At 38.2% G+C, this 27500-nt stretch overlaps 2 protein-coding genes and 2 long non-coding RNA genes across 6 annotated transcripts in view; 2 read left to right on the top strand and 2 right to left on the bottom strand.

Moving 5' to 3' along the window:
- grik1b (glutamate receptor, ionotropic, kainate 1b) overlaps window positions 1–5707 on the bottom strand; it is a 41803-nt gene extending 36096 nt beyond the window's left edge. The window contains exon 1 of the mRNA XM_083549068.1: window positions 5250–5707. The gene's annotated coding sequence lies outside the window, so the exon portion shown is untranslated. The remainder of the gene's footprint in view (window positions 1–5249) is intronic.
- LOC310730222 lies at window positions 704–1982 on the top strand. The gene is made up of 3 exons (XR_014534766.1): window positions 704–806; window positions 1040–1137; window positions 1245–1982. It is a non-coding gene; the product is annotated as an uncharacterized lncRNA (long non-coding RNA).
- Window positions 5708–8469: 2762 nt separating the features above from the next.
- Window positions 8470–10249, top strand: LOC310729911. Its single transcript, XR_014534693.1, has 3 exons — window positions 8470–8606; window positions 8840–8937; window positions 9045–10249. It is a non-coding gene; the product is annotated as an uncharacterized lncRNA (long non-coding RNA).
- An 11404-nt stretch (window positions 10250–21653) lies between these two features.
- Window positions 21654–27500, bottom strand: part of tiam1b (TIAM Rac1 associated GEF 1b) — a 49634-nt gene continuing 43787 nt past the window's right edge. For all 3 annotated transcript variants that reach the window (XM_083548731.1, XM_083548733.1, XM_083548732.1), the window contains 2 exons: window positions 26855–27027; window positions 21654–26764 (listed from right to left, as the gene is read on the bottom strand). In XM_083548731.1, coding sequence (XP_083404857.1) covers window positions 26283–26764; window positions 26855–27027 — 655 coding nt within the window. In that variant the 3' untranslated portion in view covers window positions 21654–26282. The remainder of the gene's footprint in view (window positions 26765–26854; window positions 27028–27500) is intronic.

The raw sequence follows: 27500 nt of genomic DNA, 5'->3' as shown, positions 1-27500 counted from the left end.
ATGACATTAATAATAAAGCCATGTAAATATTACTATCACGTTCTTTATGTGGTTCCCATGGTTGGCAAAAGAATTTCAAATTTTGATTGGTCTCACCACAGAACAGTTTTCCACTTTCTGGATCATGTTCATATATGGCTTTGCCTCATGATAAAGCTTTAATCAGTGGTGGGCAGTAAGGGAGTAATTCGTTACTGTACTTAAGTAGTTTTTTTTGGTGTATTGTACTTTACTGAAGTATTTGAATTTGGGAGTTTAAACATTTGAATCTCGTACTTTTTTTTTTCATTCAGTGAACAGATTGTTCAGAGTCTTTTCACATAAACCGAGTTCATTAAGTAAAGAGGCTTGTGATAAAAGTGATAATAGGAACATTACAGCCGTAATAAATCATAGTGCTTTGATACTTAAGTACATTTGAAGGCTAATACTTTTACTCAAGTAAAGTTTAAAGGGACACTTTTACTTTTACTGCATTGTAGATCTACTTTAACTCAACTAAATGGATTTCGGATGGCATTGGTGAAGCTCTGCAGAAAATAACCATCACATTCACCATTACCATTTAATTATAAGAATTTATAAGAAAGTGTCAAGAGCTAAAAAGATTAAGAACTTAGACTCTCATTGTGTTGCCATCGCATTTCCCTCCTACTGTACCTCAAAAAAAAAATTGCGCAATAACCGCGCTCTTCTGTATAAATACGCTCAGATACTCCGCAACGGAAGTTTCTTTCAAGAAAGACTCGCGACGTCGCTCTTGTTTCTTCTGCAAGTTCTCAGCACGAGAGAAGATGGCAAGATATGTAAGTGCGAATGAAAAAAAAAACAATTATATCAATGGTATAACTTAGTGGAATTGTATTTTTAGATATTTAGATTACGCTGTCAAATTCGAATCACATACTTATTTAAACAAACATGAATTTCACGAAGATGGGAAAAATATCAAAATGAAAAAAAAATTCGTCTAGACGTTTTCTATGATCTTAATATGTCAAGGAATAGCTGTGAATGTTTGGGTTGCGTTTTTGTTTAGGTGCATTTTGGGGCATTGGGATTCGTCCTGTTTTTTCTGCTCCCTCCTGCTTTAGGGGTTCACAATCTCCAGAAAATAATGAAATCTCTTCTGACCATGTAAGTATCAGTAAATCTGGACAGTTTCTTAAGTGTTTTTTAATGCAGTAATGATTTGAAGAATGTTCAATGTACCTTTACAGAACTGTTTTTTTTTTTTTTTTAAGCTATGAGATTGACGGTCAGAATGCTATGGGCATTAATGTCCCAGCTAAATATTGTGATAAAGTGGCTGATCTCGACCAGAACTTCCTCTCTCAGGATAACAATACAGAGAAAGTAAAAAATGAGCTGAATCGTCCAGATCGAATTTACAGTGGAACTGAGCTGATTGTTGCCAAACCAAAACGAATCCCTGGTTCCACATTCAACTTTCACTCTGAGTACCTGTTGCTGATAAAGTCGAATTCCAAGAAGCTAGCTCACTTGGACCCACTTATGCGAAACCTCCTGAGTAAAAGTAACACTAGCTGTGCCATTTTCTTTACAATGAATTCCCCTTGTGTGAAGACCTGCTCATCACCTGGTGGAGGCTATAGCATCATCCCAGCTCTAGAGATGTTCGCTCAGCACAAGGGTCCGAAAGCTTTTGTTTTTAGCCAGGTTTGGAAGCATGATGAGGATAAACCCGAGTGGGAAGTGAATCTAAGCGAAATAAACAAACGCATTCCAGTTTTCCGCTGCGACCAAAAAAGTTGCGTCCGCTGTGTAGAGAATAATGTAATTAAGAATACATGCAAAACGAATTGATTTCATTATCAATCATTCTAAGATTTCCATCTCCTAATATCTATCATGAGTCTTCACCTGGCTTCAGATAAACTTCTAAATTGTAATGGCAACTACTTCTCTTGAAATGCTTTAAATGGAAAAGATGAATTGACAATAAAAATGACAGAATGTTGAGTGACGATTGTGATTTTGTTGTTTTGCTAAAAAATTCAGGTAGATAAAAAATAATTGCTCTCGTGTGGATTTAATGCTGAACTTTTTCAATAAATTCAATTTGATTTCACCAAACGCTTGCGATTTCTGATCATTCACTATGTTATCATCTATCTATCTATCTCACATTGATTGGTTTTCAGCATAATAGAGCTGGACTTGTTGGATCTCATTTCTCGAACTGAACTGTGGGGTGAGGCTCTGTCACTGTTTATTATAGAGTGTTGTGGCTCAATAGTCAAGACCTCACCCTCACCAATTTGCCCTCACCCTGTCCCACCCCTGACTGAACCCTGTGAATCAGTAGGTGAGGGGTGTGATTAGTTTGAGGCGGAGGGTTTGGCGCCGACTTTGAGTTGCGTAAATGTTAACCCTAATGCTGACTTTCTGTCCTGAGCTGGTGTAGAGGTTGCCATCACAGTCTCTGATTCAGGAGGTCCCTGGTTTAAATCTGACCTTCAGCTTTTCCATATTATTATAATTGAAATGATCAGAGGTCTTTCAAAAAGCACCCACGCACAAGTTCATGTGGCTTAGTTTGGTGAGCTGGTTGTCTTGTGTATTGAGAGGTTGCAGGTTCAAACCTCAACAGGTTACTTTTTACCTACATGATCATTTTTTAAAAGCAAAGTCTAATAAGCTTTCCCTGTCCCTGTCCACGTCCCTGTACGCATACTCAGGTAATGTACTGGTTACCATCATGATCTCTGGTGTGTGATGTTCCTGGTTCAACCCTCATCTCCAATTATCATTTCTTGTTCTAGTTTAGATCTGAACACAGTAAAATGCCCATTAAAACAGCTTGCTCGCATGAGATCCTGTGGCTCAATTGGTTGAGCTTCAACTCTGGTTTGAAAGGTTGCTGGTTCACCTTTTTTTGGAAGTTTATCATTCATTTTATAAAAAGCTACACAGAGAAAGAAAAGGAGTGACCAAAGTGGGATTCAAACTCTTTCCAACAGGTACAGAGAGAAACATGAACCACTGAGCTAACATGCACACAGCTTGGTTTAGGAGGTTTATCCTTTTTAAAAAAAATTCCTGCAGAGAGAAAGAAACTCATTTACATAAGGACCAATGTTACCTGAAGCAGGACTCAAACCAGAGCAGCAACAGACAGAAGAGCCCCATCTTAATCTAATTTATTTTTTCCCTCCTACTGGATGGAACACAAAGTGTGTACAAAACAGGACTTGATCACAGCAAGAGGTCAAACTCAAGAACTCAAACCAGGAACCTTCTGCATCAGAGACCATGATGCTCACCACCACACCACCCCAGAGCAGGAAACACACCTGCTTATTGGACTTTTGTCTTTCAGATAAACAGTAGCTGTCTGACGTGTTTCGAGGAAGACAGGAAGGTCGGAGAGTTTCAGCTCATAACCTTCTCTCAGCAGCGACTGCAACATGTGTTAATGTTCTGAACCTGTGGGCTTTCTGACAACACATTCTCTCTTCACACTGAGGCGCTCTTTCAGCTTCTCGTCATCTTCTGCTGAAACATTCCACACATCTACACCAGCAACCTTTCACAAGTCACACACTTTATATACACTCTTCAGACACACTTTCTTTTCCAGGTTTAACTCTAGCATTAGGTAACACTCATTTATAGTTTCACGCTTAATGCGTATGTGCTAATCAGGGCAGTGTGTGTATGTCTGTGTGTGTATTTGTGTGTGTGTGTGTGTGTGTGTGTGTGTGTGTGTGTGTGTGTGTGTGTGTGTGTGTGTGTGTGTGTGTGTGTGTGTACTAAGGATGCATTCAACCCTATTTTTCAAAGGTGAGTACAGTGTACACGATGTGTATCTCTTGACTATGCACACACACACACACACACACACACACACACACACACACACACACACACACACACACACACACAAATGATTGGATTTGATATTTAATGTTGAACAGCGCCACCTCCTGGATCACTGCTTGCTGTTTGTGTGTTAAATCTGGTTGAACTTGTATATTGGGAATAACACAAAAACACAACGCACAAAAAGTACACAAAGCAAATAAATTTATATATATATATATATATATATATATATATATATATATATATATATATATATATATATATATATATATATATATAAAATTTATTTAATTATTATATTATATATTATAAAAATTTTCTAATATATATATATAAATAGTAGTACAGTACATTTATTTATAGTGAATTTGAGTGCCATCTAGTGGTAGGCATGAGAACGGCGTCTATCTATCACATGCTGATTGGTGTTCACCATAAAAGAGAAAGCAGGACTTGTAGGATCTCATTTATCAAACCGAACTGTGGGGTGAGGCTCTGTTTGCCCTCACTCTTTCCCACCTAATCCTCATACTGACTTTCTGTCCTGAGCTGGTGTAGTGGTTACCCTCACAGTCTCTGATCTGACCTTCAGCTTCTCTATATTATTATAATTTAAATTATCAAAAAGTCTGCCGCTCTTGGGCCCTTGAGCAAGGCTCTTAACCCTCTATGCTCCGGGGGTCCCTTACGAGGGAAATACCAAGGTCCGTGACGTCGGAGTGACGTAGGGCCGCCTTCCCGTGGGCTCACCACCTGCAGGAGGGATCGTAAGGGACGGTGCTGTGAGGATTGGGCAGCAGTCGAAGGCGGGGGCCTGCTTAGACTGCTGCCCCCGCGACCCGAATTACGGATAAGCGGGAGAAAATGAATGATGAATGAATTAGCAAAGTGTAAAGGTCTTTTAAAAAGCACCCACACATCAGTTCATACAGCTTAATCAAGAAAGTTAGTTGTCTTGTGGTTCAAGAGGTTTCAGGTTCAAACCTCAACATATTACTTTTTACCTTCATGATCATTTCTTTAAAGCAAAGTCTAATAAGCAGGTGCAGTCCCCCTCCATGTCCCCATACTCAGGTAGTGTACTGGTTAACATCATGGTCTCCGGTGTGTGATGTTCCTGGTTTAAGCCTCAGCTCCAATTTTCAAGGTTGTGTGAAAGGTACATTTATTTAGAGTGAATTCGAGTGCCATCTAGTGGTAGGCATGAGAACGGCATCTAACTATCACATACTGATTGTCACCATAATAGAGAAAGCAGGACTTGTAGGATCTCATTTATCAAATTGAACTGTGGGGTGAGGCTCTGTCACTCAGTCAAGACCTCACCCACACCAATTTGCCCTCACCCTTTTCCACCCCACCCTCATGCTGACTTTCTGTCCTGAGCTGGTGTACATCACCTGATGGAACAGTTGTGTAGAAGGTCTTGGAGGGCTTGACCAAGCATTTGGAGGAGATAAAAGCAGGGGTTTAGAGGGCTCTGGGAAGATGAAAGCAGGAGGTTAGATTTCGGCAGATATTTTTCTTTATATATGCAAAACAATCATCTTTTTCTGGGATTTTGAAGCGTAATTTACCCCAATCTTCTACTCATCAAAATCATGCTTTGACATACAACTTGCCAGCTCTGCTCTTACCCACTCACACCAGTATGAGGAAATTCTGGATTCGAACCAGCAACCTCTGAACCCAGAGGCAAGGCTTTTACCACAAAGCCATCAAGTACTACACTCAAGCCTCCTTTTTTTGGGGGGGTTTATTTTTCGTTTTATATCTTCTAAAGAACACAAGAAGCGAGGGAAGAAAGCATATGGCATGAAGCAGAGCTCAAACCCTGATCACACACTTCTGAGAAGCACACACACTAACCCACTGAGCTCTCAGGACTTCCAGGGTTTCTACAGCTTCTTTTAGGAAGTTTATTTTTTACTTTATAAAACCCATTCACATAAGTAATCTCGGGGTTCTGTATTTTTGGCTGACTGTGCACTCTAACTCCAGCTTCCAAACAACTCTGGAATAACATCACCTGTCCTACCACTTCCTGTAGGTCATGAAAGGTTCACAGCAGCTGTTTTTGGTATGCCCTAAGTCACTGTAGAAGAACTTTTTATATTCATTTTGCAGTTCAAACTGTTTTCCATCCACAGTAATCTCAAGGGTTTTTTCCCTTTTGGCTTTCCATTTGAAGGCACATCACATAGACAGTTTCACACCTCAAGCTTTGGCTCAAGATGGTTGGTTGCACAAGTTATGTGTGAATGTCACAGGAAGTCAATCATGTGTGGCTTCGTAAGGACTTTTTTTTTTTTTTTTTTGGGTTAAGATGCAATTTTTACTCTGTTTGCATGTTTCTAAAATCCACCACAGCTACTCAGTTCTCCTTCATATCTCATATTTGATTTTCTAACAACATTCAAATATGATGCATCTTAAACATCTTTTAAAACATTATGTAGGTAAATGCTTTACGTTTAAAAGTTAATATCTGACATTGCTATTTTATAATAAAATATCACTATTTCATCCGAAATACAGCAACATCCATTAATATTTCCCCCTTTCCATTTTTATAGAGTTTATAAAATAAAATAAAATTGCTTGTCATTTTTTTATTAATGCAATTTATTATTATTAACATTTGGGATCATCAACATTTAAACATTTTATATTTCTATTAAAATGCCTACTTAGTTAAATAATATATAAAATAATATTTTGTAATATGAAAATGCAAAATATAAATAAATGCAAATAGAATAAATCAAATTAATGCAATACACTTTTTATTATATCGATTAAATTAAATTTACTAATTTGGCACAAATGAAACTGGTAAAATTTAATAAATGGAAAATTTTAATTAAATTGAAATTAAAATTGTTAGACCCCAAATTTGGGTAATTTAATTACAAAATTAAAAGATTTAACCGACATAAAAACTGTTAATTTCTAAATATAATAAGAAACGTGAATCGTTCATTTTGCTAGTTGGGGGTTTGAATTTAAGAAGGTAGCGGATGGAGGTAAGACATGTGACCGAGGCATCATGACATGCATCAAGAGTCATGGCGGAGAGAATCCGGTAATTTTCCAAAATAAAACATCGTTCAGAATCAGATAATAAATAAAATGAAAATAATGTAAGTTATGTATCTTTCTGTGCGACCTTTGAGCTGCATCTTCATCTTCGAGAAGAGGGAGAAGTCTGCAGGAGCCAAATCCGGAGAGTAGGGTGGCTGGGACCATCCCAATTTACTCATCCAAGATACCACAGGGCATGGTGAGGGAAAACTTATCTTGAAATTGCCCCCATCCCCTGCACTACCTACAAAGATTTGGTCATCATGCGGCACAGTTGCGGTTGTAGTGTAGAGGTTTGGAGTCTTAACTGGGCTTCTTGCTTTAGTAAAAATGGTATTCACCCTCCATATGTGAAATGCCACTCTCTGTAATGCCAGGCCTTGTTATATTGCGTTTTTGTATTGTATTGATGGATTCTATAATTGCACCGTGATAGTGGTGGCATTAAGGGGTGGATTAATTCAGGTACGTCCCCACTGAAGGCCCAGGTACCAAATACACATCCCGCCACTGGGTTGTACCGTTCTCAAATGTGGCTTCAGTCCCATTCAAAGTTTACTGCACCTACCCACACACGATCTCAAAGATTCCAAGTCATCAACATGCAGTGTTCCTGATAAAAACCTCTATTGTGATGTGGAGAACTTGTTGCCAAATTCCAAGCCAAGTTTGCGGGAAGAAACCCTTTTTCATGCTGTTAACAGTAAGCCAAATTGAGAAACACTGCATGTTGATGACTCGGCATACTGTAGTCCTTGTTTACCCTTGTTTTCTTTTCTTAAAAGTTATAGAAAAGGAAGCAAAAACACAGGATATATATATTTATTGCAAGTCCCAGAGCTTTTACTGTTTGGTCACACGAAGTGAATGACATTAATAATAAAGCCATGTAAATATTACTATCACGTTCTTTATGTGGTTCCCATGGTTGGCAAAAGAATTTCAAATTTTGATTGGTCTCACCACAGAACAGTTTTCCACTTTCTGGATCATGTTCATATATGGCTTTGCCTCATGATAAAGCTTTAATCAGTGGTGGGCAGTAAGGGAGTAATTCGTTACTGTACTTAAGTAGTTTTTTTTGGTGTATTGTACTTTACTGAAGTATTTGAATTTGGGAGTTTAAACATTTGAATCTCGTACTTTTTTTTTTCATTCAGTGAACAGATTGTTCAGAGTCTTTTCACATAAACCGAGTTCATTAAGTAAAGAGGCTTGTGATAAAAGTGATAATAGGAACATTACAGCCGTAATAAATCATAGTGCTTTGATACTTAAGTACATTTGAAGGCTAATACTTTTACTCAAGTAAAGTTTAAAGGGACACTTTTACTTTTACTGCATTGTAGATCTACTTTAACTCAACTAAATGGATTTCGGATGGCATTGGTGAAGCTCTGCAGAAAATAACCATCACATTCACCATTACCATTTAATTATAAGAATTTATAAGAAAGTGTCAAGAGCTAAAAAGATTAAGAACTTAGACTCTCATTGTGTTGCCATCGCATTTCCCTCCTACTGTACCTCAAAAAAAAAATTGCGCAATAACCGCGCTCTTCTGTATAAATACGCTCAGATACTCCGCAACGGAAGTTTCTTTCAAGAAAGACTCGCGACGTCGCTCTTGTTTCTTCTGCAAGTTCTCAGCACGAGAGAAGATGGCAAGATATGTAAGTGCGAATGAAAAAAAAAACAATTATATCAATGGTATAACTTAGTGGAATTGTATTTTTAGATATTTAGATTACGCTGTCAAATTCGAATCACATACTTATTTAAACAAACATGAATTTCACGAAGATGGGAAAAATATCAAAATGAAAAAAAAATTCGTCTAGACGTTTTCTATGATCTTAATATGTCAAGGAATAGCTGTGAATGTTTGGGTTGCGTTTTTGTTTAGGTGCATTTTGGGGCATTGGGATTCGTCCTGTTTTTTCTGCTCCCTCCTGCTTTAGGGGTTCACAATCTCCAGAAAATAATGAAATCTCTTCTGACCATGTAAGTATCAGTAAATCTGGACAGTTTCTTAAGTGTTTTTTAATGCAGTAATGATTTGAAGAATGTTCAATGTACCTTTACAGAACTGTTTTTTTTTTTTTTTTAAGCTATGAGATTGACGGTCAGAATGCTATGGGCATTAATGTCCCAGCTAAATATTGTGATAAAGTGGCTGATCTCGACCAGAACTTCCTCTCTCAGGATAACAATACAGAGAAAGTAAAAAATGAGCTGAATCGTCCAGATCGAATTTACAGTGGAACTGAGCTGATTGTTGCCAAACCAAAACGAATCCCTGGTTCCACATTCAACTTTCACTCTGAGTACCTGTTGCTGATAAAGTCGAATTCCAAGAAGCTAGCTCACTTGGACCCACTTATGCGAAACCTCCTGAGTAAAAGTAACACTAGCTGTGCCATTTTCTTTACAATGAATTCCCCTTGTGTGAAGACCTGCTCATCACCTGGTGGAGGCTATAGCATCATCCCAGCTCTAGAGATGTTCGCTCAGCACAAGGGTCCGAAAGCTTTTGTTTTTAGCCAGGTTTGGAAGCATGATGAGGATAAACCCGAGTGGGAAGTGAATCTAAGCGAAATAAACAAACGCATTCCAGTTTTCCGCTGCGACCAAAAAAGTTGCGTCCGCTGTGTAGAGAATAATGTAATTAAGAATACATGCAAAACGAATTGATTTCATTATCAATCATTCTAAGATTTCCATCTCCTAATATCTATCATGAGTCTTCACCTGGCTTCAGATAAACTTCTAAATTGTAATGGCAACTACTTCTCTTGAAATGCTTTAAATGGAAAAGATGAATTGACAATAAAAATGACAGAATGTTGAGTGACGATTGTGATTTTGTTGTTTTGCTAAAAAAAAATTGCTCTCGTGTGGATTTAATGCTGAACTTTTTCAATAAATTCAATTTGATTTCACCAAACGCTTGCGATTTCTGATCATTCACTATGTTATCCTCAAAGATAATAATTCACCACTACCTTTCCAGGTTCTGATAATGTGTTAGAAACAGAGGAACATCTCATTTTTACTGACCTACTTTGCTTAGTTACATCCAGGTGGTAAAATATTCTTTGCCATTGTGGGATTTTGGGTTTTATATACATATATATTTTTTTATTTATTGTGTTCTTATTAATATTTTTGTTTTAAATCTGTGGATTAGTCTCCACAAATGTAATATCATGTCAACAATATATACTCAAAACGTACATATACTAATAATAGTACATTTTTAATTGTAAATTTGAGTGGCATCTACTGGCAGCCATGGGAACTGCAGCTATCTATCTATCTATCTATCTATCTATCTATCTATCTATCTATCTATCTATCTATCTATCTATCTATCTATCTATCTATCTATCTATCTATCTATCTATCTATCTATCTCACATTGATTGGTTTTCAGCATAATAGAGCTGGACTTGTTGGATCTCATTTCTCGAACTGAACTGTGGGGTGAGGCTCTGTCACTGTTTATTATAGAGTGTTGTGGCTCAATAGTCAAGACCTCACCCTCACCAATTTGCCCTCACCATGTCCCACCCCTGACTGAACCCTGTGAATCAGTAGGTGAGGGGTGTGATTAGTTTGAGGCGGAGGGTTTGGCGCCGACTTTGAGTTGCGTAAATGTTAACCCTAATGCTGACTTTCTGTCCTGAGCTGGTGTAGAGGTTGCCATCACAGTCTCTGATTCAGGAGGTCCCTGGTTTAAATCTGACCTTCAGCTTTTCCATATTATTATAATTGAAATGATCAGAGGTCTTTCAAAAAGCACCCACGCACAAGTTCATGTGGCTTAGTTTGGTGAGCTGGTTGTCTTGTGTATTGAGAGGTTGCAGGTTCAAACCTCAACAGGTTACTTTTTACCTACATGATCATTTTTTAAAAGCAAAGTCTAATAAGCTTTCCCTGTCCCTGTCCAGGTCCCTGTACGCATACTCAGGTGATGTACTGGTTACCATCATGATCTCTGGTGTGTGATGTTCCTGGTTCAACCCTCATCTCCAATTATCATTTCTTGTTCTAGTTTAGATGTGAACACAGTAAAATGCCCATTAAAACAGCTTGCTCGCATGAGATCCTGTGGCTCAATTGGTTGAGCTTCAACTCTAGTTTGAAAGGTTGCTGGTTCACCTTTTTTTGGAAGTTTATCATTCATTTTATAAAAAGCTACACAGAGAAAGAAAAGGAGTGACCAAAGTGGGATTCAAACTCTTTCCAACAGGTACAGAGAGAAACATGAACCACTGAGCTAACATGCACACAGCTTGGTTTAGGAGGTTTATCCTTTTTAAAAAAAATTCCTGCAGAGAGAAAGAAACTCATTTACATAAGGACCAATGTTACCTGAAGCAGGACTCAAACCAGAGCAGCAACAGACAGAAGAGCCCCATCTTAATCTAATTTATTTTTTCCCTCCTACTGGATGGAACACAAAGTGTGTACAAAACAGGACTTGATCACAGCAAGAGGTCAAACTCAAGAACTCAAACCAGGAACCTCCTGCATCAGAGACCATGATGCTCACCACCACACCACCCCAGAGCAGGAAACACACCTGCTTATTGGACTTTTGTCTTTCAGATAAACAGTAGCTGTCTGACGTGTTTCGAGGAAGACAGGAAGGTCGGAGAGTTTCAGCTCATAACCTTCTCTCAGCAGCGACTGCAACATGTGTTAATGTTCTGAACCTGTGGGCTTTCTGACAACACATTCTCTCTTCACACTGAGGCGCTCTTTCAGCTTCTCGTCATCTTCTGCTGAAACATTCCACACATCTACACCAGCAACCTTTCACAAGTCACACACTTTATATACACTCTTCAGACACACTTTCTTTTCCAGGTTTAACTCTAGCATTAGGTAACACTCATTTATAGTTTCACGCTTAATGCGTATGTGCTAATCAGGGCAGTGTGTGTATGTCTGTGTGTGTATTTGTGTGTGTGTGTGTGTGTGTGTGTGTGTGTGTGTGTGTGTGTGTACTAAGGATGCATTCAACCCTATTTTTCAAAGGTGAGTACAGTGTACACGATGTGTATCTCTTGACTATGCACACACACACACACACACACACACACACACACACACACACACACACAAATGATTGGATTTGATATTTAATGTTGAACAGCGCCACCTCCTGGATCACTGCTTGCTGTTTGTGTGTTAAATCTGGTTGAACTTGTATATTGGGAATAACACAAAAACACAACGCACAAAAAGTACACAAAGCAAATAAATGTTTATATATATATATATATATATATATATATATATATATATATATATATATATATATATAAAATTTATTTAATTATTATATTATATATTATAAAAATTTTCTAATATATATATATAAATAGTAGTACAGTACATTTATTTATAGTGAATTTGAGTGCCATCTAGTGGTAGGCATGAGAACGGCGTCTATCTATCACATGCTGATTGGTGTTCACCATAAAAGAGAAAGCAGGACTTGTAGGATCTCATTTATCAAACCGAACTGTGGGGTGAGGCTCTGTTTGCTCATACTGACTTTCTGTCCTGAGCTGGTGTAGTGGTTACCCTCACAGTCTCTGATCTGACCTTCAGCTTCTCTATATTATTATAATTTAAATTAGCAAAGTCTGCCGCTCTTGGGCCCTTGAGCAAGGCTCTTAACCCTCTATGCTCCGGGGGTCCCTTACGAGGGAAATACCAAGGTGTGGTACTCAGTCAAGACCTCACCCACACCAATTTGCCCTCACCCTTTTCCACCCCACCCTCATGCTGACTTTCTGTCCTGAGCTGGTGTACATCACCTGATGGAACAGTTGTGTAGAAGGTCTTGGAGGGCTTGACCAAGCATTTGGAGGAGATGAAAGCAGGGGTTTAGAGGGCTCTGGGAAGATGAAAGCAGGAGGTTAGATTTCGGCAGATATTTTTCTTTATATATGCAAAACAATCATCTTTTTCTGGGATTTTGAAGCGTAATTTACCCCAATCTTCTACTCATCAAAATCATGCTTTGACATACAACTTGCCAGCTCTGCTCTTACCCACTCACACCAGTATGAGGAAATTCTGGATTTGAACCAGCAACCTCTGAACCCAGAGGCAAGGCTTTTACCACAAAGCCATCAAGTACTACACTCAAGCCTCCTTTTTTTGGGGGGGTTTATTTTTCGTTTTATATCTTCTAAAGAACACAAGAAGCGAGGGAAGAAAGCATATGGCATGAAGCAGAGCTCAAACCCTGATCACACACTTCTGAGAAGCACACACACTAACCCACTGAGCTCTCAGGACTTCCAGGGTTTCTACAGCTTCTTTTAGGAGGTTTATTTTTCACTTTATAAAACCCATTCACATAAGTAATCTCGGGGTTCTGTATTTTTGTCTGACTGTGCACTCTAACTCCAGCTTCCTAACAACTCTGGAATAACATCACCTGTCCTACCACTTCCTGTAGGTCATGAAAGGTTCACAGCAGCTGTTTTTGGTATGCCCTAAGTCACTGTAGAAGAACTTTTTATATTCATTTTGCAGTTCAAACTGTTTTCCATCCACAGTAATCTCAAGGGTTTTTTCCCTTTTGGCTTTCCATTTGAAGGCACATCACATAGACAGTTTCACACCTCAAGCTTTGGCTCAAGATGGTTGGTTGCACAAGTTATGTGTGAATGTCACAGGAAGTCAATCATGTGTGGCTTCGTAAGGACTTTTTTTTTTTTTTTTTTGGGTTAAGATGCAATTTTTACTCTGTTTGCATGTTTCTAAAATCCACCACAGCTACTCAGTTCTCCTTCATATCTCATATTTGATTTTCTAACAACATTCAAATATGATGCATCTTAAACATCTTTTAAAACATTATGTAGGTAAATGCTTTACGTTTAAAAGTTAATATCTGACATTGCTATTTTATAATAAAATATCACTATTTCATCCGAAATACAGCAACATCCATTAATATTTCCCCCTTTCCATTTTTATAGAGTTTATAAAATAAAATAAAATTGCTTGTCATTTTTTTATTAATGCAATTTATTATTATTAACATTTGGGATCATCAACATTTAAACATTTTATATTTCTATTAAAATGCCTACTTAGTTAAATAATATATAAAATAATATTTTGTAATATGAAAATGCAAAATATAAATAAATGCAAATAGAATAAATCAAATTAATGCAATACACTTTTTATTATATCGATTAAATTAAATTTACTAATTTGGCACAAATGAAACTGGTAAAATTTAATAAATGGAAAATTTTAATTAAATTGAAATTAAAATTGTTAGACCCCAAATTTGGGTAATTTAATTACAAAATTAAAAGATTTAACCGACATAAAAACTGGTATTTTCTAAATATAATAAGAAACGTGAATCGTTTCGTTTCGTTTCGTTTCGTATTCTCCCGCTTATCCGTATTTCGGGTCGCGGGGGCAGCAGTCTAAGCAGTAACCCCCGCCTATAATAAGAAACGTGAATCGTTCATTTTGCTAGTTGGGGGTTTGAATTTAAGAAGGTAGCGGATGGAGGTAAGACATGTGACCGAGGCATCATGACATGCATCAAGAGTCATGGCGGAGAGAATCCGGTAATTTTCCAAAATAAAACATCGTTCAGAATCAGATAATAAATAAAATGAAAATAATGTAAGTTATGTATCTTTCTGTGCGACCTTTGAGCTGCATCTTCATCTTCGAGAAGAGGGAGAAGTCTGCAGGAGCCAAATCCGGAGAGTAGGGTGGCTGGGACCATCCCAATTTACTCATCCAAGATACCACAGGGCATGGTGAGGGAAAACTTATCTTGAAATTGCCCCCATCCCCTGCACTACCTACAAAGATTTGGTCATCATGCGGCACAGTTGCGGTTGTAGTGTAGAGGTTTGGAGTCTTAACTGGGCTTCTTGCTTTAGTAAAAATGGTATTCACCCTCCATATGTGAAATGCCACTCTCTGTAATGCCAGGCCTTGTTATATTGCGTTTTTGTATTGTATTGATGGATTCTATAATTGCACCGTGATAGTGGTGGCATTAAGGGGTGGATTAATTCAGGTACGTCCCCACTGAAGGCCCAGGTACCAAATACACATCCCGCCACTGGGTTGTACCGTTCTCAAATGTGGCTTCAGTCCCATTCAAAGTTTACTGCACCTACCCACACACGCTCTTACCTTAAACAAAATGAGTAATTTGTCTCCACATGGAGGTGGAAGCTATAGAAAAGGGGTCCCTCATGAACAAGTTACCCTTAGGCTATGATTTACGTTCGCAATAACCATGGCACACCAGTGTCAGGCCTGGATTAACCCAAGGCCAAAGATTCCAAGTCATCAACATGCAGTGTTCCTGATGAAAACCTCCATTGTGATGTGGAGAACTTGTTGCCAAATTCCCAAGCCAAGTTTGCATTAAGAAACCCTTTTCATACTGTTAACAGTAAGCTAAATTGAGAAACACTGCATGTTGATGACTCAGCATACTGTAGTCCTTGTTTAACCTTGTTTTCTTGTCTTAAAAGTTAAAGAAAATTGAAGCAAAAACACAGAAGTGTTCCTAAAACACAGAAGGATATATATATATATATTTATTTTTTTGCAAGTCCCAGAGCTTTTACTGTTTGGTCACATGGAGTGAATGACATTAATAATAAAGCCATGTAAATATAATTATCCCGTTCTTTAATTAATGAGACTTTTGCTGCAGTTAGTTTTTGAGCTTTTTTTATTTTTATTTTCTGACCAGCGTTTTTTTCACGATGGATAAATACAAACAGATTTAGTGAATGTGCTGTGCGTTTTTTTTTTGTACTATTCATAAACATAAGGAGAGAGGAAAATAAGACAAGAGTCACCATGCATAAACATACCATACACCTCCAAGGTTGTATTAAAAGATAATATATTTTTTTAACTGCAGGGATCCCAAGTGTTTAACATTTTATTTATTTTCATGCAGGTTTTATCTCGGCTTATTGAATATGTGTTCTGAAGTTATGGTACAGTAGACTATGAGTGTTGTTTCAGTCGATCCTTCAGTTTGTTTTTTCGCTCGGTTGCCATTTATGTTAAGTTTAGCATGTACCAGTAGGTCCTTGAGATTTTTGTTTTATCTGAAGGTTGCAAGTGTCTGCTAAGTTCTTTTCTGAACTTGTGTGGATGATGAGAATATGTCTATACAAATGGTACAATTTGTTGTGGATGATATATATTATACTGCCAAAAGTTTGCAAACACATGGTTTGTGTTTTTTGAAGATCGTTCCACATTTAGTCCAAATTTGCTCTTATAATTCCGTCAACTCTTCTAGGAAGATGTTCCACACATATTTTGTAGTGTGTTGGTGGACATTTGTGTTTATCAGCCACAAGGGTGTTAGTAAAGTCAGATATTCATGTAGGGTGAGGAGGCCTGGGGTACAGTCACTGTTTCAATTCATCCCAAAGGTGTTCAGTAGGGTTAAGATCACAGCTCTATTGCAGGCCACTCAAGATCTTTCTCTCAAACCATGTTGACCAGATCTTCATGGAGCTGGCCTTGTGCACAGGCGCATTGCCATGCTGGAACAGGTTTGGGTTTGTCACAATGTCCCAATACTTTTGTTTAGATAATGTATAAAAGATTTTATATATATATATATATATATATATATATATATATATATATATATATATATATATATATATATATATATATATTATGACTGTCAAAATTAACGACCATTTTTTAAAAATATAAATAAATACATATAAACAAGACGAGCATGGTCCTGCTGAAATATGTAAGGCCTTCCCACAATCTGGATGGGAGCATGTGCTGTTCTGGATATATCTTTCAGTATTGATGGAGCCTTTCCAGATGTGCAAGCTGCCCCTTTCATAGACACTAATGCACCCCATAGCATCATAGATGCAGGCTTTCAAACTGAGCGCTGATAACAAGCCGGAAGATCCCTGTCCTCTTTAGTCTGGAAGATGCGGTTCCCATGGTTGGCAAAAAAATTTCAAATTTTGATTGGTCTGACCACAGAACAGTTTTCCACTTTCTGGATCATGTTTATATATGGCTTTGCCTCATGATAAAGCTTTAATCAGTGGTGGTCAGTAAGAAAGTAAATGTAATTCGTTACTGTACTTAAGTTGTTTTTTTTGGTGTATTGTACTTTACTGAAGTATTTTAATTTGGGAGTTTAAACATTTGAATCTCACACTTTTTTTTTCATTCTGTTAACAGGTTGTTGTGCTAAGTGTAACATCAGAGTCTTTTCACATAAACCGAGTAAAGAGTCTTGGTAAAGAGTCACCATTACCATTCAATTCTAAGAATATTTTAAGTGTCAAGAGCTAAAAAGATTAAGAACTTAGACTCTCATTGTGTTGCCATCACATTCCCCTCCTACTGTACCTCTACAAAGAATTGCGCAATAACCGTGCTCTTCTGTATAAATACGCTCAGATACTCTGCAACGGAAGTTTCTTTCGAGAAAGACTCGCGACATCGCTCTTGTTTCTTCTGCAAGTTCTCAGCACGAGAGAAGATGGCAAGATATGCAAGTGCGAATATATGCAAATGTACTGTAGACTTACTTTATATTGTGTGTTTTATTATTATAGCGTGTTTGTTATTAACAAATAAGCATTTCAAAAAAAAAAATCTTTGTGTACGGAAAAACAAACACTCAATTGAAAGAAAAAAAAAACATTTATATCAATGGTATAAGTTAGTGGAATTGTATTTCTAGATATGTAGATTACACTGTCATATTCGAATCACATACTTATTTAAACAAACACATTCATTTCAAAATGATCACATGAACAAAAATATCAAAATGATAAAAATTTGACTAGACGACTTCTATGATCTTAATATGTCAAGGAATATCTGTGAATGTTTGGGTTGCGTTTTTGTTTAGGTGCTTTTTGGGGCATTGGGATTCGTCCTGTTTTTTCTGCTCCCTCCTGCTTTAGGGGTTCACAATCTCCATGGTCAAACATCATGGTCTCTGGTGTGTGATGTTCCTGGTTTAAGCCTCATCTCCAATTTCCAAGGTTGTGTGAAAGGTACATTTATTTATAGTGATTTCGAGTGCCATCTAGTGGTAGGCATGAGAACGGCGTCTGACTATCACATACATGTCACCATAATAGAGAAAAAGCAGGACTTGTAGGATCTCATTGATCAAACTGAACTGTGGGGTGAGGCTCTGTCACTCAGTCAAAACCTCACCCACACCCGCACCCACACCCACACCCACACCCACACCAATTTGCCCTCACCCTTTTCCACCCCACCCTCATGCTGACTTTCTGTCCTGAGCTGGTGTACATCACCTGATGGAACAGTTGTGTAAAAGGTCTCGGAGAGCTTGACCAGGCATTTGGAGGAGATGAAAGCAGGGGTTTAGAGGGCTCTGGGAAGAGGAAAGCAGGAGGTTAGATTTTGCCAGATATTTTTCTTTATATATGCAAAACAATCATCTTTTTCTGGGATTTTGAAGCACCATTTACCCCAATCTTCTACAAAGATTTGACCCCAATCAAATGAAAATAATTTAAGTTATGTATCTTTCTGTGTGGCCCGGTACCAATTGGCCCATGGACCGGTGCCAGTCCGCGGCCAGGGGGTTGTTGACCCCTGGTCTAGACGTCACAATTCCTTACGCACTGCCAGCAGATCAACTTTGAGGACGAAATGTTTACTTCAGTTTTCCCTTCAGGGAATAAAGAGGCAATAAAGTTTCAATAAGACCATTCCAGTCAAAAAGATTTTCATGTAAAATCTATTTCTGGATTGTAATTGTAAGTATCTTCCCGTGGGCTCACCACCTGCAGGAGGGACCGTAAGGGACGGTGCTGTGAGGATTGGGCAGCAGTCGAAGGCGGGGGCCTGCTTAGACTGCTGCCCCCGCGACCTGAATTACAGATAAGCGGGAGAAAATGAATGAATGAATGAATTGTAAGTATTCAGTGCACTCTTGATGAAACCTTGGTTATGGTTGAAGTTCTGAAACTTTCTCCCATCTCGACATATGGTCTCTGGAGCTCAAACGGAGGGTCAAATTGAGAAGGGAAATTTCTTGGCTAAGTTACATCTCCTGCAGTCTAATTTTATTTATTTCTTTTACAGCTATCTCTCATACTTCTTCTTTTCTCAGCCCAGCAACAGCAGCAACACCTCTGCAGTTCAAAGGAACAAAACACTCTTCTGCTACCCCAGCAGTTTTCCTGCTCTCTTTCTTTTTATATTCATACACTAACACAGTTATATGATTAACATAGAAAATCTTCCACAGTGCGTCTAAATATCACTCTGGCCAAGTCACTCTGCCCCCCAAACATCCCTAATTTATGGCATCCTTCATAAAAATGTTCTGTCTTTATGACTGTTCCACTATTGGTTCCTCTCGTAAGGTCACAACATTCTATCCGTTCTATCAAACAGCAATTGGAGAAATTTATAAATTTTTGATAGGAAGAAGAAAACATGCTTTATATCGTTGAAATATTATTGATCTCAGCCTTGAAGTCAGCATGTAGAAATAAATGAATGCTCTAGAACCCAAACCTGGACTGGGACTATAAAACATGAATTCTAGAAATAATATAGAAGTCATAGCAGAGAACTCATTCCAACATATGTGCATGTCTCCAGTTGAACATTTGGTAATTTTCAACGTTTTTTACATTTTCTTTTCATGTTGGGTGAGGGAGTGGGTGTGGAGGGATTCTCAGGAGGGAGCAAAGCTCTGGTTTCATGGTTCTTCCTCAGCTTTTGCCCCAAACTAACAGAAATGCAACCCAAAAAAATCTGTCACTAGTTCAGAGCTTTTGAGTCATTCAAGAATAAGCTCAAGCTGAGAATTGCTACACATTGGCAACTCAAGTGACCTGCTTTCCTTCTCCATGATGCTTCATCACACCAAGGTTCCCACATAAACACACCACCCGACTCATGACTTTTTAGAGGTCCACCCAAACCCAGGTTGACCTTGTCTGACATTGCCACTGTGGGACTCCTTAATTATGAGCATTATGAACAATTGTGATCCAATCTTTGACTTTATGCATTCCCTGACCTTACTGTAAAATTCCCAAACTCGCTACAAGGTGGTATAAAAAAAACTCAGAGAGCTTTGTTTAAGACATAGTATTTTATTTATCTACACTATATTACCAAAAGTAATGGGTCACCTGACCTTTCCTGCTATATGTGGTTCTTTTCCATAATGTTAACACAAAGCCGGAGGCACTCAATTGTGTCTTTAGATGGCGCTATAATAACATTTTGCATTCACTTGAACTTGGAAACTCAAACCTGTTCCAAAGTGAGCTCATTGAAGATTTGATTTACATGCTTTGGAGAGGAAGATATCCTGCTATGGAGCTTTGATCTCATCCCTACTGAACACCTTTGGGATAAATTGGAATGCTGACTGCACCCCAGGCCTCCTCACCTACATCAGTACCTGCCTTTCATACCACCCTTGTGGCTGATGAACACAAATATTCATCAGCACACTCCAAAATCTAGTGGAACATCTTCCCAGAAGAGTGGAGCAAATTGGGACTAAATGTGGAATGCAATGCTCAAAAAATCAGATACCCTACTGATGACCAGGTGTCCCAATACTTTTGGCAATATAGTGTATGTTTACAGACTAAATTACACACTAAAACCTTTAATACAGGACTCCCAGCATTCCTAGCACTTCTTTCCGATGCCGCTTCCATCAAGTAACTGCGTTTTTGCCTAAAATTATTTCAGAAACTAGCCAGAATTGTTAACGAAAAAAGAAAGTACCTTTGTGAAACCGTTTTGCTTACATTCACATTGCTCAATAAAAGCCCAGAATCGCATCAGCCTCCTTCATTGCCCACAACACCACATTGTAATTGGGTTATTAAAGTCAAAACTCTGTTAATAACGATAAAAAAACGTGCCTTGTGAAAAGAAAACGTTTCTCTTGTAGGACGTTAGGGTGGGGTAAACAAAAAAAAAAGAAAGAATTCTTGCAAGACACATTGTCTTACCCAATGTGATGAATGGGGAAGTTGGTCCGTGTGTTACCTCATATGTGTACCCCAGTAAAACACGAAGTCATGGTTGAACAATTTCCTGTGGGTAAAATTTTTTATTTTACTGAGAATAGGGACTGGGACTGGCAATAATTGTGATGCACATATATATATATATAGCAAGGATTCCATCCCAGCATCAACAATTTGGGCCCTTGAGCAAGGCCCTTAACCCCCAATTGCTGGTTTGTAAGTTGGTCAGGATAAGGGCATCTGCCAAATGCTATGAATAGATAGATAGATAGATAGATAGATAGATAGATAGATAGATAGATAGATAGATAGATAGATAGATAGATAGATAGATAGATAGATGTAAAAAATAAAGGTGCTTTATACATGACACATGTACATTACAGTGCAGTGAAATTCTTTCTTTGTATATCACAGTGATTTTAGGAAGCTGGGGCCAGAGTGTAGTCAGCCATGATACAGCGCCCCCTAGAGACAGACAGACAGACAGACAGACAGACAGACAGACAGACAGACAGACAGACAGACAGACAGACAGACAGACAGATAGATAGATAGATAGATAGATAGACAGATAGATAGATAGATAGATAGATAGATAGATAGATAGAATTAAAACTAAAAGATACTTGAACACCATTTGAGGATATTTACGAAACAAATTTATTCGATATAATATCAGTACACTGCTCTAATTACAAAATAAAAAGGACCTCTGTAGCACAATGGGCATCATTTCAGAAGAATAACATTCCACGACACGTCCACTGAAAATATTCATCCTATTTGTTCGGATCTTTGATTGCAATTAGCACATTCGGAATTTTCCGACATGGAAAAAAAGAAATAAATAAACACAATAAACCCGTCTGTTGTGTGGATTCATTCTAAGAGAAATAATCAGGGGTGTGATTGATCTTCAACATTAATCCTTGAGCTCTTGGTGTCCCTTCAGCAATCTAACATAAGCACTGGATGCACGATCGAGCCAATGTTCTTGTATACCTCAGGAGCCCATATTACCCAGAAAGCATTGCATTCACTCGCTTAAATTGTTCTAATATATATATAGATATATATAAATATAAAAAAAAAAAACCATCTATCATTTGATTGTCTTCAGGGTTTTATTATTATTTATATTCCATTTATATATGCTAGCTTGTTAGCAGGTTCAATATTTAGCATGCTAGCTTGTTATCAGAGCCAGGTTATGATAAGGTTCAAGAAGGAGATTTTTTCAGCGATGCATCCAGGGTTTTCACGTTTTCAAACGAAGTGTAGGAGAGGATTAAGAATATCTGCTTAGGGAACGACTTCGGCTTTTAGAAGTGAGCTTTTCGAGCTGGCTGTGAGATTTTCATCCTGGTTTTGCAGGCACTGATAATGAAAATGGTGTGATGTGAAAGAATTCCCCCTGCTGTGGGCTACGATCTAACGGGTAAGAGGATTTTCAGAATCTCAGAGTTTCCATATTTTTGGGCCAATTTTGGAGTTTTTTAGGTACACTATATGGACAAAAGCAGGACAGCTGACTTTCCCAGCCATAAATGGTTCCTTCCATCACCCTACATAACTACCTGAATTTACTAACAACCTTGTGGCTGAATCTCCACCAGCACACTCCAAAATCTGATGGAACGTCTTGCCAGGAGTGTGGAGGTTATTATAACAGCAAAATGTGGAATAAATGTTAAATGAGATGTTCAAAAAATCACAATCTTACATGTTGTCCATCTTAGTTTTATGATCCTGTACCTACACAGGATTGGATTTGCGTAACGCTTCACCAAAACACTTTTGAATGCGTGTGCAATCGAATAAATAAGAAACAAAATTATTTTACAAAACAACTGTTATTACTTAAACACTATAGCTTTAACCCACAAATGAAAAATTCAAGTAAAACAGGATTGATCGTGTTAAATGAAGCATAATTCAGGATTCAAACAAAACAACAATGAATAATAAATATAAATAATAATGGAATAATAATAATAAAACATGATACATTATGGTTAATAAACAGTCTTTCTTGAACCTCTAAAGGTGCAAGAAGGAGAGACTTTTTTTATTAGCAGTTACTATAATGCGATAAGTTTATTATTTAAAATGGTGCAAATTAAATGTTAACCTCCAGATTAATACTTTTTTGCGAATATAATCAGAAGTTAAATGCTAAATATTAAATTAGGATATCCAACTCGAGCCCTTCAGAGGGCACTGTGCTGCGAATCTCTGCATACCTTTATAACTAGGATTAGGGTTGGGGTTAGCTTACCAACAATTATCTAGCAACTGAAGGAAGTGGTAGCTCTATCTATAAGATGGTGGACATCTATTTAGAAAGTTGCTGAGTTCGCATAACAGCACCACCTTCAAATGTTCACCTTCAAACCCTGCCTTGTTGAACAGTTGGTCTGCCTGAAGACATCTGAAACCTTGCTAGGTAGGTTGATTGTTTTAGGAACCGCATGATAACCGCATTGGTGAGTTCAATTCACTAGATACAGGAAGTGGTAGGTCAGTGATTAAGACAATGCCCTGATCCAGAGAGACTTCCATCTGATCACTTGAAGGTTAAGAACATTGTTGAAAGCCTTGCCCAGCAGTGGTATCTTAGTGGTGCTGGGGGTTGGAATTGATGACCTTCTAATCCAAAGTCCAATGCCTTAATCAGTGAGCTACCACCTCCCCTCAGAAAGGAGCTACCACCTCCTTTCGAGGAGGGGGTACTACTAAGTAAGCACCTCCCCCTTCTGATAGGAAGGGTTTGAGCTTAAATCCCAGCTCCACCACGATGCCCCTGCTGGGGCCCAGGGAAAGGCCTTCAACCCTCAACTGCTCAGTTGTATAAAGAGATAATTCTCTGGTTTAGGGTCTGCCATATCCAAGCCACTTGCCATGGGAATGTATTCCCTGTCCTGGGTTAAAATGTCAAGAACAAAAATGTCAGTACTGACTGAAGAATTGTCAAAAAAGGGTCTGTAGCTGAATACATAATGTTCAGTATTCAATATTATTACTCCTGTGGCTGTCCATGAAAGACAATTTTACCTTTCCTTTAACATACAATGCTTATATGTGTACTTATGTATATACTGTATATGTAAATTTTTACAATATGTTTTAAACCTGAACATGTTCATTAAAAATACAAATTAAAAAACACACTGCCCTTATTAAAACATGTCTGTACAAACATGTCTGTACAGATTTTTAGAATTTAAAGAATATTTTGAAGGCTAATATTGAGTATACTTTAGATTGACCCAATAAATAATATTTAAAAAACAACAACAGGTGCTTGAGATGAAATGGCAAAAAAAATAGTAAAAGAATTTAATATATGAAAGAAGAGCAACTGGGACGTGGGCATGGTTTGGCAGTCTGACTTGTGTAGCTATTGTGCAAAATGAATAATTAAATAAATATTCTGTGTGTGAGTGTGTTATCACAGCATTCTGTGAAATATGATTGTGTAATTGTAGCATTTCTTTACATCACTTAACATTAAGCTGAGTCAGTATTTTTTTTATCTGAAATCCTATGGAAAAACTGCCTCTGAGGTCATGTACATCAGAATATCCTTTGGGATATACTTTTCTTAACAATGAAAATTTTAAATGCCACCATATTTCTGAGGACCCAGATATTCTGGTACAACATTCTTGAAGTTCATAATAACTATTTCTCTCAACTCATAAATGGTTCTTTCTGGTGAGAAGTCTCTTAGGCTAATCAGGAAGACATCACAACACCACCTTACTCTGGTGTACTCTATTCTCCCCCAAATAGTGTCAAAACACAAAATAACTTGGTTGTACTGCCTTTCTTTTTTTCTCAACTAGTCCAGTTTTTCCTTAACATTTTTCCCTTAAATTTTCCACACAACATCACACTTGTCTAATTTCCCCTTCTTGACAACAAGATAAAAAAAGTGGATTTAATGACATCAATTGATCTTTGCTAATCTTGTAGAACTTTAACATTAAAAACATATTAAGATTTTGAGATAAGTTCCTGAACATAGACTTGGCACTGTGTGATGCAAGGAAGTAGAACGGAAGCTTGTCTAGGGTTAAAAACTGAAAGGACTACCAAAGCAGCAAACGCAGGTAGAGTATTGTTCTATTTGTTTAAAAGCAAAGTCATGACCTTGTGACTGTGACCTCAGCTTATCCCCAATTTGTCAAGCTCTACCACATTTCCCCCCTTATCTCATTTAAGAAATTTCCCCACTGTGAGACGAATAAAGGTATATCTTATCTTCTGAAGGAGTTTTAAGATGCTAAATATAATAATCCTTTATTTGATCTTTTGATAGCTTTTGAGGTTAGACGCAAAGAAAACCGAGTCAGTTGTAGAACCAAGCTTACTCTTGTAAGCTAGTTTCATCTGGTCCACAAGGCAACCTGCATTGGCATTTGATTGCCTAAACAACTTGAGGACACCGTCACACTGGTGATTTTGCTCATCATCCTTCGCAAGGAAGCAAGCAAAAACGAAAACTTGGTCTGGATCTTTGGTTCTCCATTTAGTCGTAAACCTTTAGTTAACAAAGATATCAATGTAGAGATCTGCTGTATGAACTGCAGATCTCAATCCAGTATCTGATTAAAAATTGCCATTACGCATTAACTAAGAGCTTTTAGGGTCATGGAACCCAACAAAGGAACCTTGGAAGCAAGGTGGACATAGACCCGATGTTGGTGCCATGCATTCACACCTCCATTGGAAAGTTGCAAAAACACGGTATTAGCTGACCAATGTCACGCACTATCGACAGTGATTAAGCCTGTACATTTTCCAAATGTTGGCTAGATATTTGTGTTCCAGCTGGGATATGTTCAAGGTAAATAATTTCACCTACCGTTTAAAACATTTTTTAAAGAAGATGCCTGAAATATCTTGGTGACATGATCTCCAAACTGCTAGTTAAAAGTTTGGGAATTAGATACATCATCTTTATTTGTAGTGCTGGAGAGCATCACTGTGGCCCTGGTTTCCATCTGCCGCTCATTGACTTTATCCTAGAAAGAATAACATAAGTGTGCAATTGCAGAACAAGTCTAAGTCTGTGCTGCTCAATAGGGACTTGCACTTACCCAATGCATAAAGTATTGTAACTCCTTTATAGTAACATGTCAGGATCTTTTTTTGTGTTTGAATGCCACTTAACAACCCCTGTGCAAGCTCTCTATGACTGTATGGTGTTACAGCTAAACTCTATTGTCATGTAATTCTCAAATGTTGTCTGGCTAGTCTTCAGCTCTGTGACTCATTCTGTGTATCGATGTCAGTGCTGCTCATCTCCCGTCGCACCCACACGTCCTCATCGGCAACAACCGACTGCTCGTCTACGCTGGCCACGGACATGGCACACTGCTTCCCCAGATGGGACAGCTTCAAAGCATGCTGAGTTTTGCAGTCTTTGCTTTCAGTCTTAGTTTCCTCTCCATCATCCTCCAGGGACATGGTCGACACAGGTCCTTCGAGCTCCTGGCTTATGTCTTCGTCGTCTCCGTCCCCATCGCCGTCGCTCAGTACATTAGTCTCTTTTGCTTGCTCTTGCTCCTCATAGCGCTGCAAATCGAACTGCTCCTCCACCCAGCGGTCTGTGTCGCCTGGCTGCAGGGAGGTCTGCGAGTCTGGTGAATCGGCGTCAGTGTCAAACACGATGTCCGTGTCTATGGTGAAGCGGTTTCGCACTAACTTGCGCCTACCCAAAGTACGCGTCGGAGCAGAAGCTGCATACCAAAAGAAAGTGTGTTAGGAGGTAATTTTTGCATGGAAATCTACAAAAAGATCTAGAGGTTAGCATAGGAGTGTCTGTGTACCTGCTCGGTTCATAGCGGGCCTAGCTCCTTTCAGAGCGCATAGACGCTTCCCTCCAAATGGCACGTACTGCTGGCTGGGGGGGAGACTCTCTGTCTTCAGCAGCTGCCGTCTCTGTTTGTCTCTTAAAATGGAGTGAACTGTCTTCAGGAAGTCCTTCTTGCTTTCGGGAGAACTAAAGAGAAGCCAAAGAAGAGGCACAAAGCAAGAACTTCGGACCTTAGTATTGTTGAAAATATATAGAGCACATTATACACCCTTGCTAAGATGGTTTTAGGGTCCCAAAATTAAACTGTATCAAATTGGTATGTGCGAAACTGGCGGTACTGTCTTGATAATTCTAATTCAGTTTATAGGAATATGCACTAATACTATTACCTTAACTTTTTTGTTTTGTGAGAATGATAGCACTGGACTTATAACAGAGTCAGAGGGTAGCACCAAACCAACAACTGGTTCACTGATATCACTAAAGCAATAGACAACTGACCTACCCAAATTTTCATGTCATTTCTACCAAACATTCCTCTGCAAGTTAATCCATGTGATTAGCTGAAGAAATCTAACCACCGATATCAAATAAACAAAGACAATTTTTACATACTAACCTACTGAAATTCCAACAATCTGCTAACAAATGTGTTAGAT

The sequence above is a fragment of the Silurus aristotelis genome (genome assembly GCF_946808225.1).
Source record: "Silurus aristotelis genome assembly, chromosome: 8".
NCBI lineage: Eukaryota > Metazoa > Chordata > Actinopteri > Siluriformes > Siluridae > Silurus > Silurus aristotelis.
Note: the sequence above shows the minus strand (reverse complement) of the source record. Positions and strands in the feature narration are given on the sequence as shown.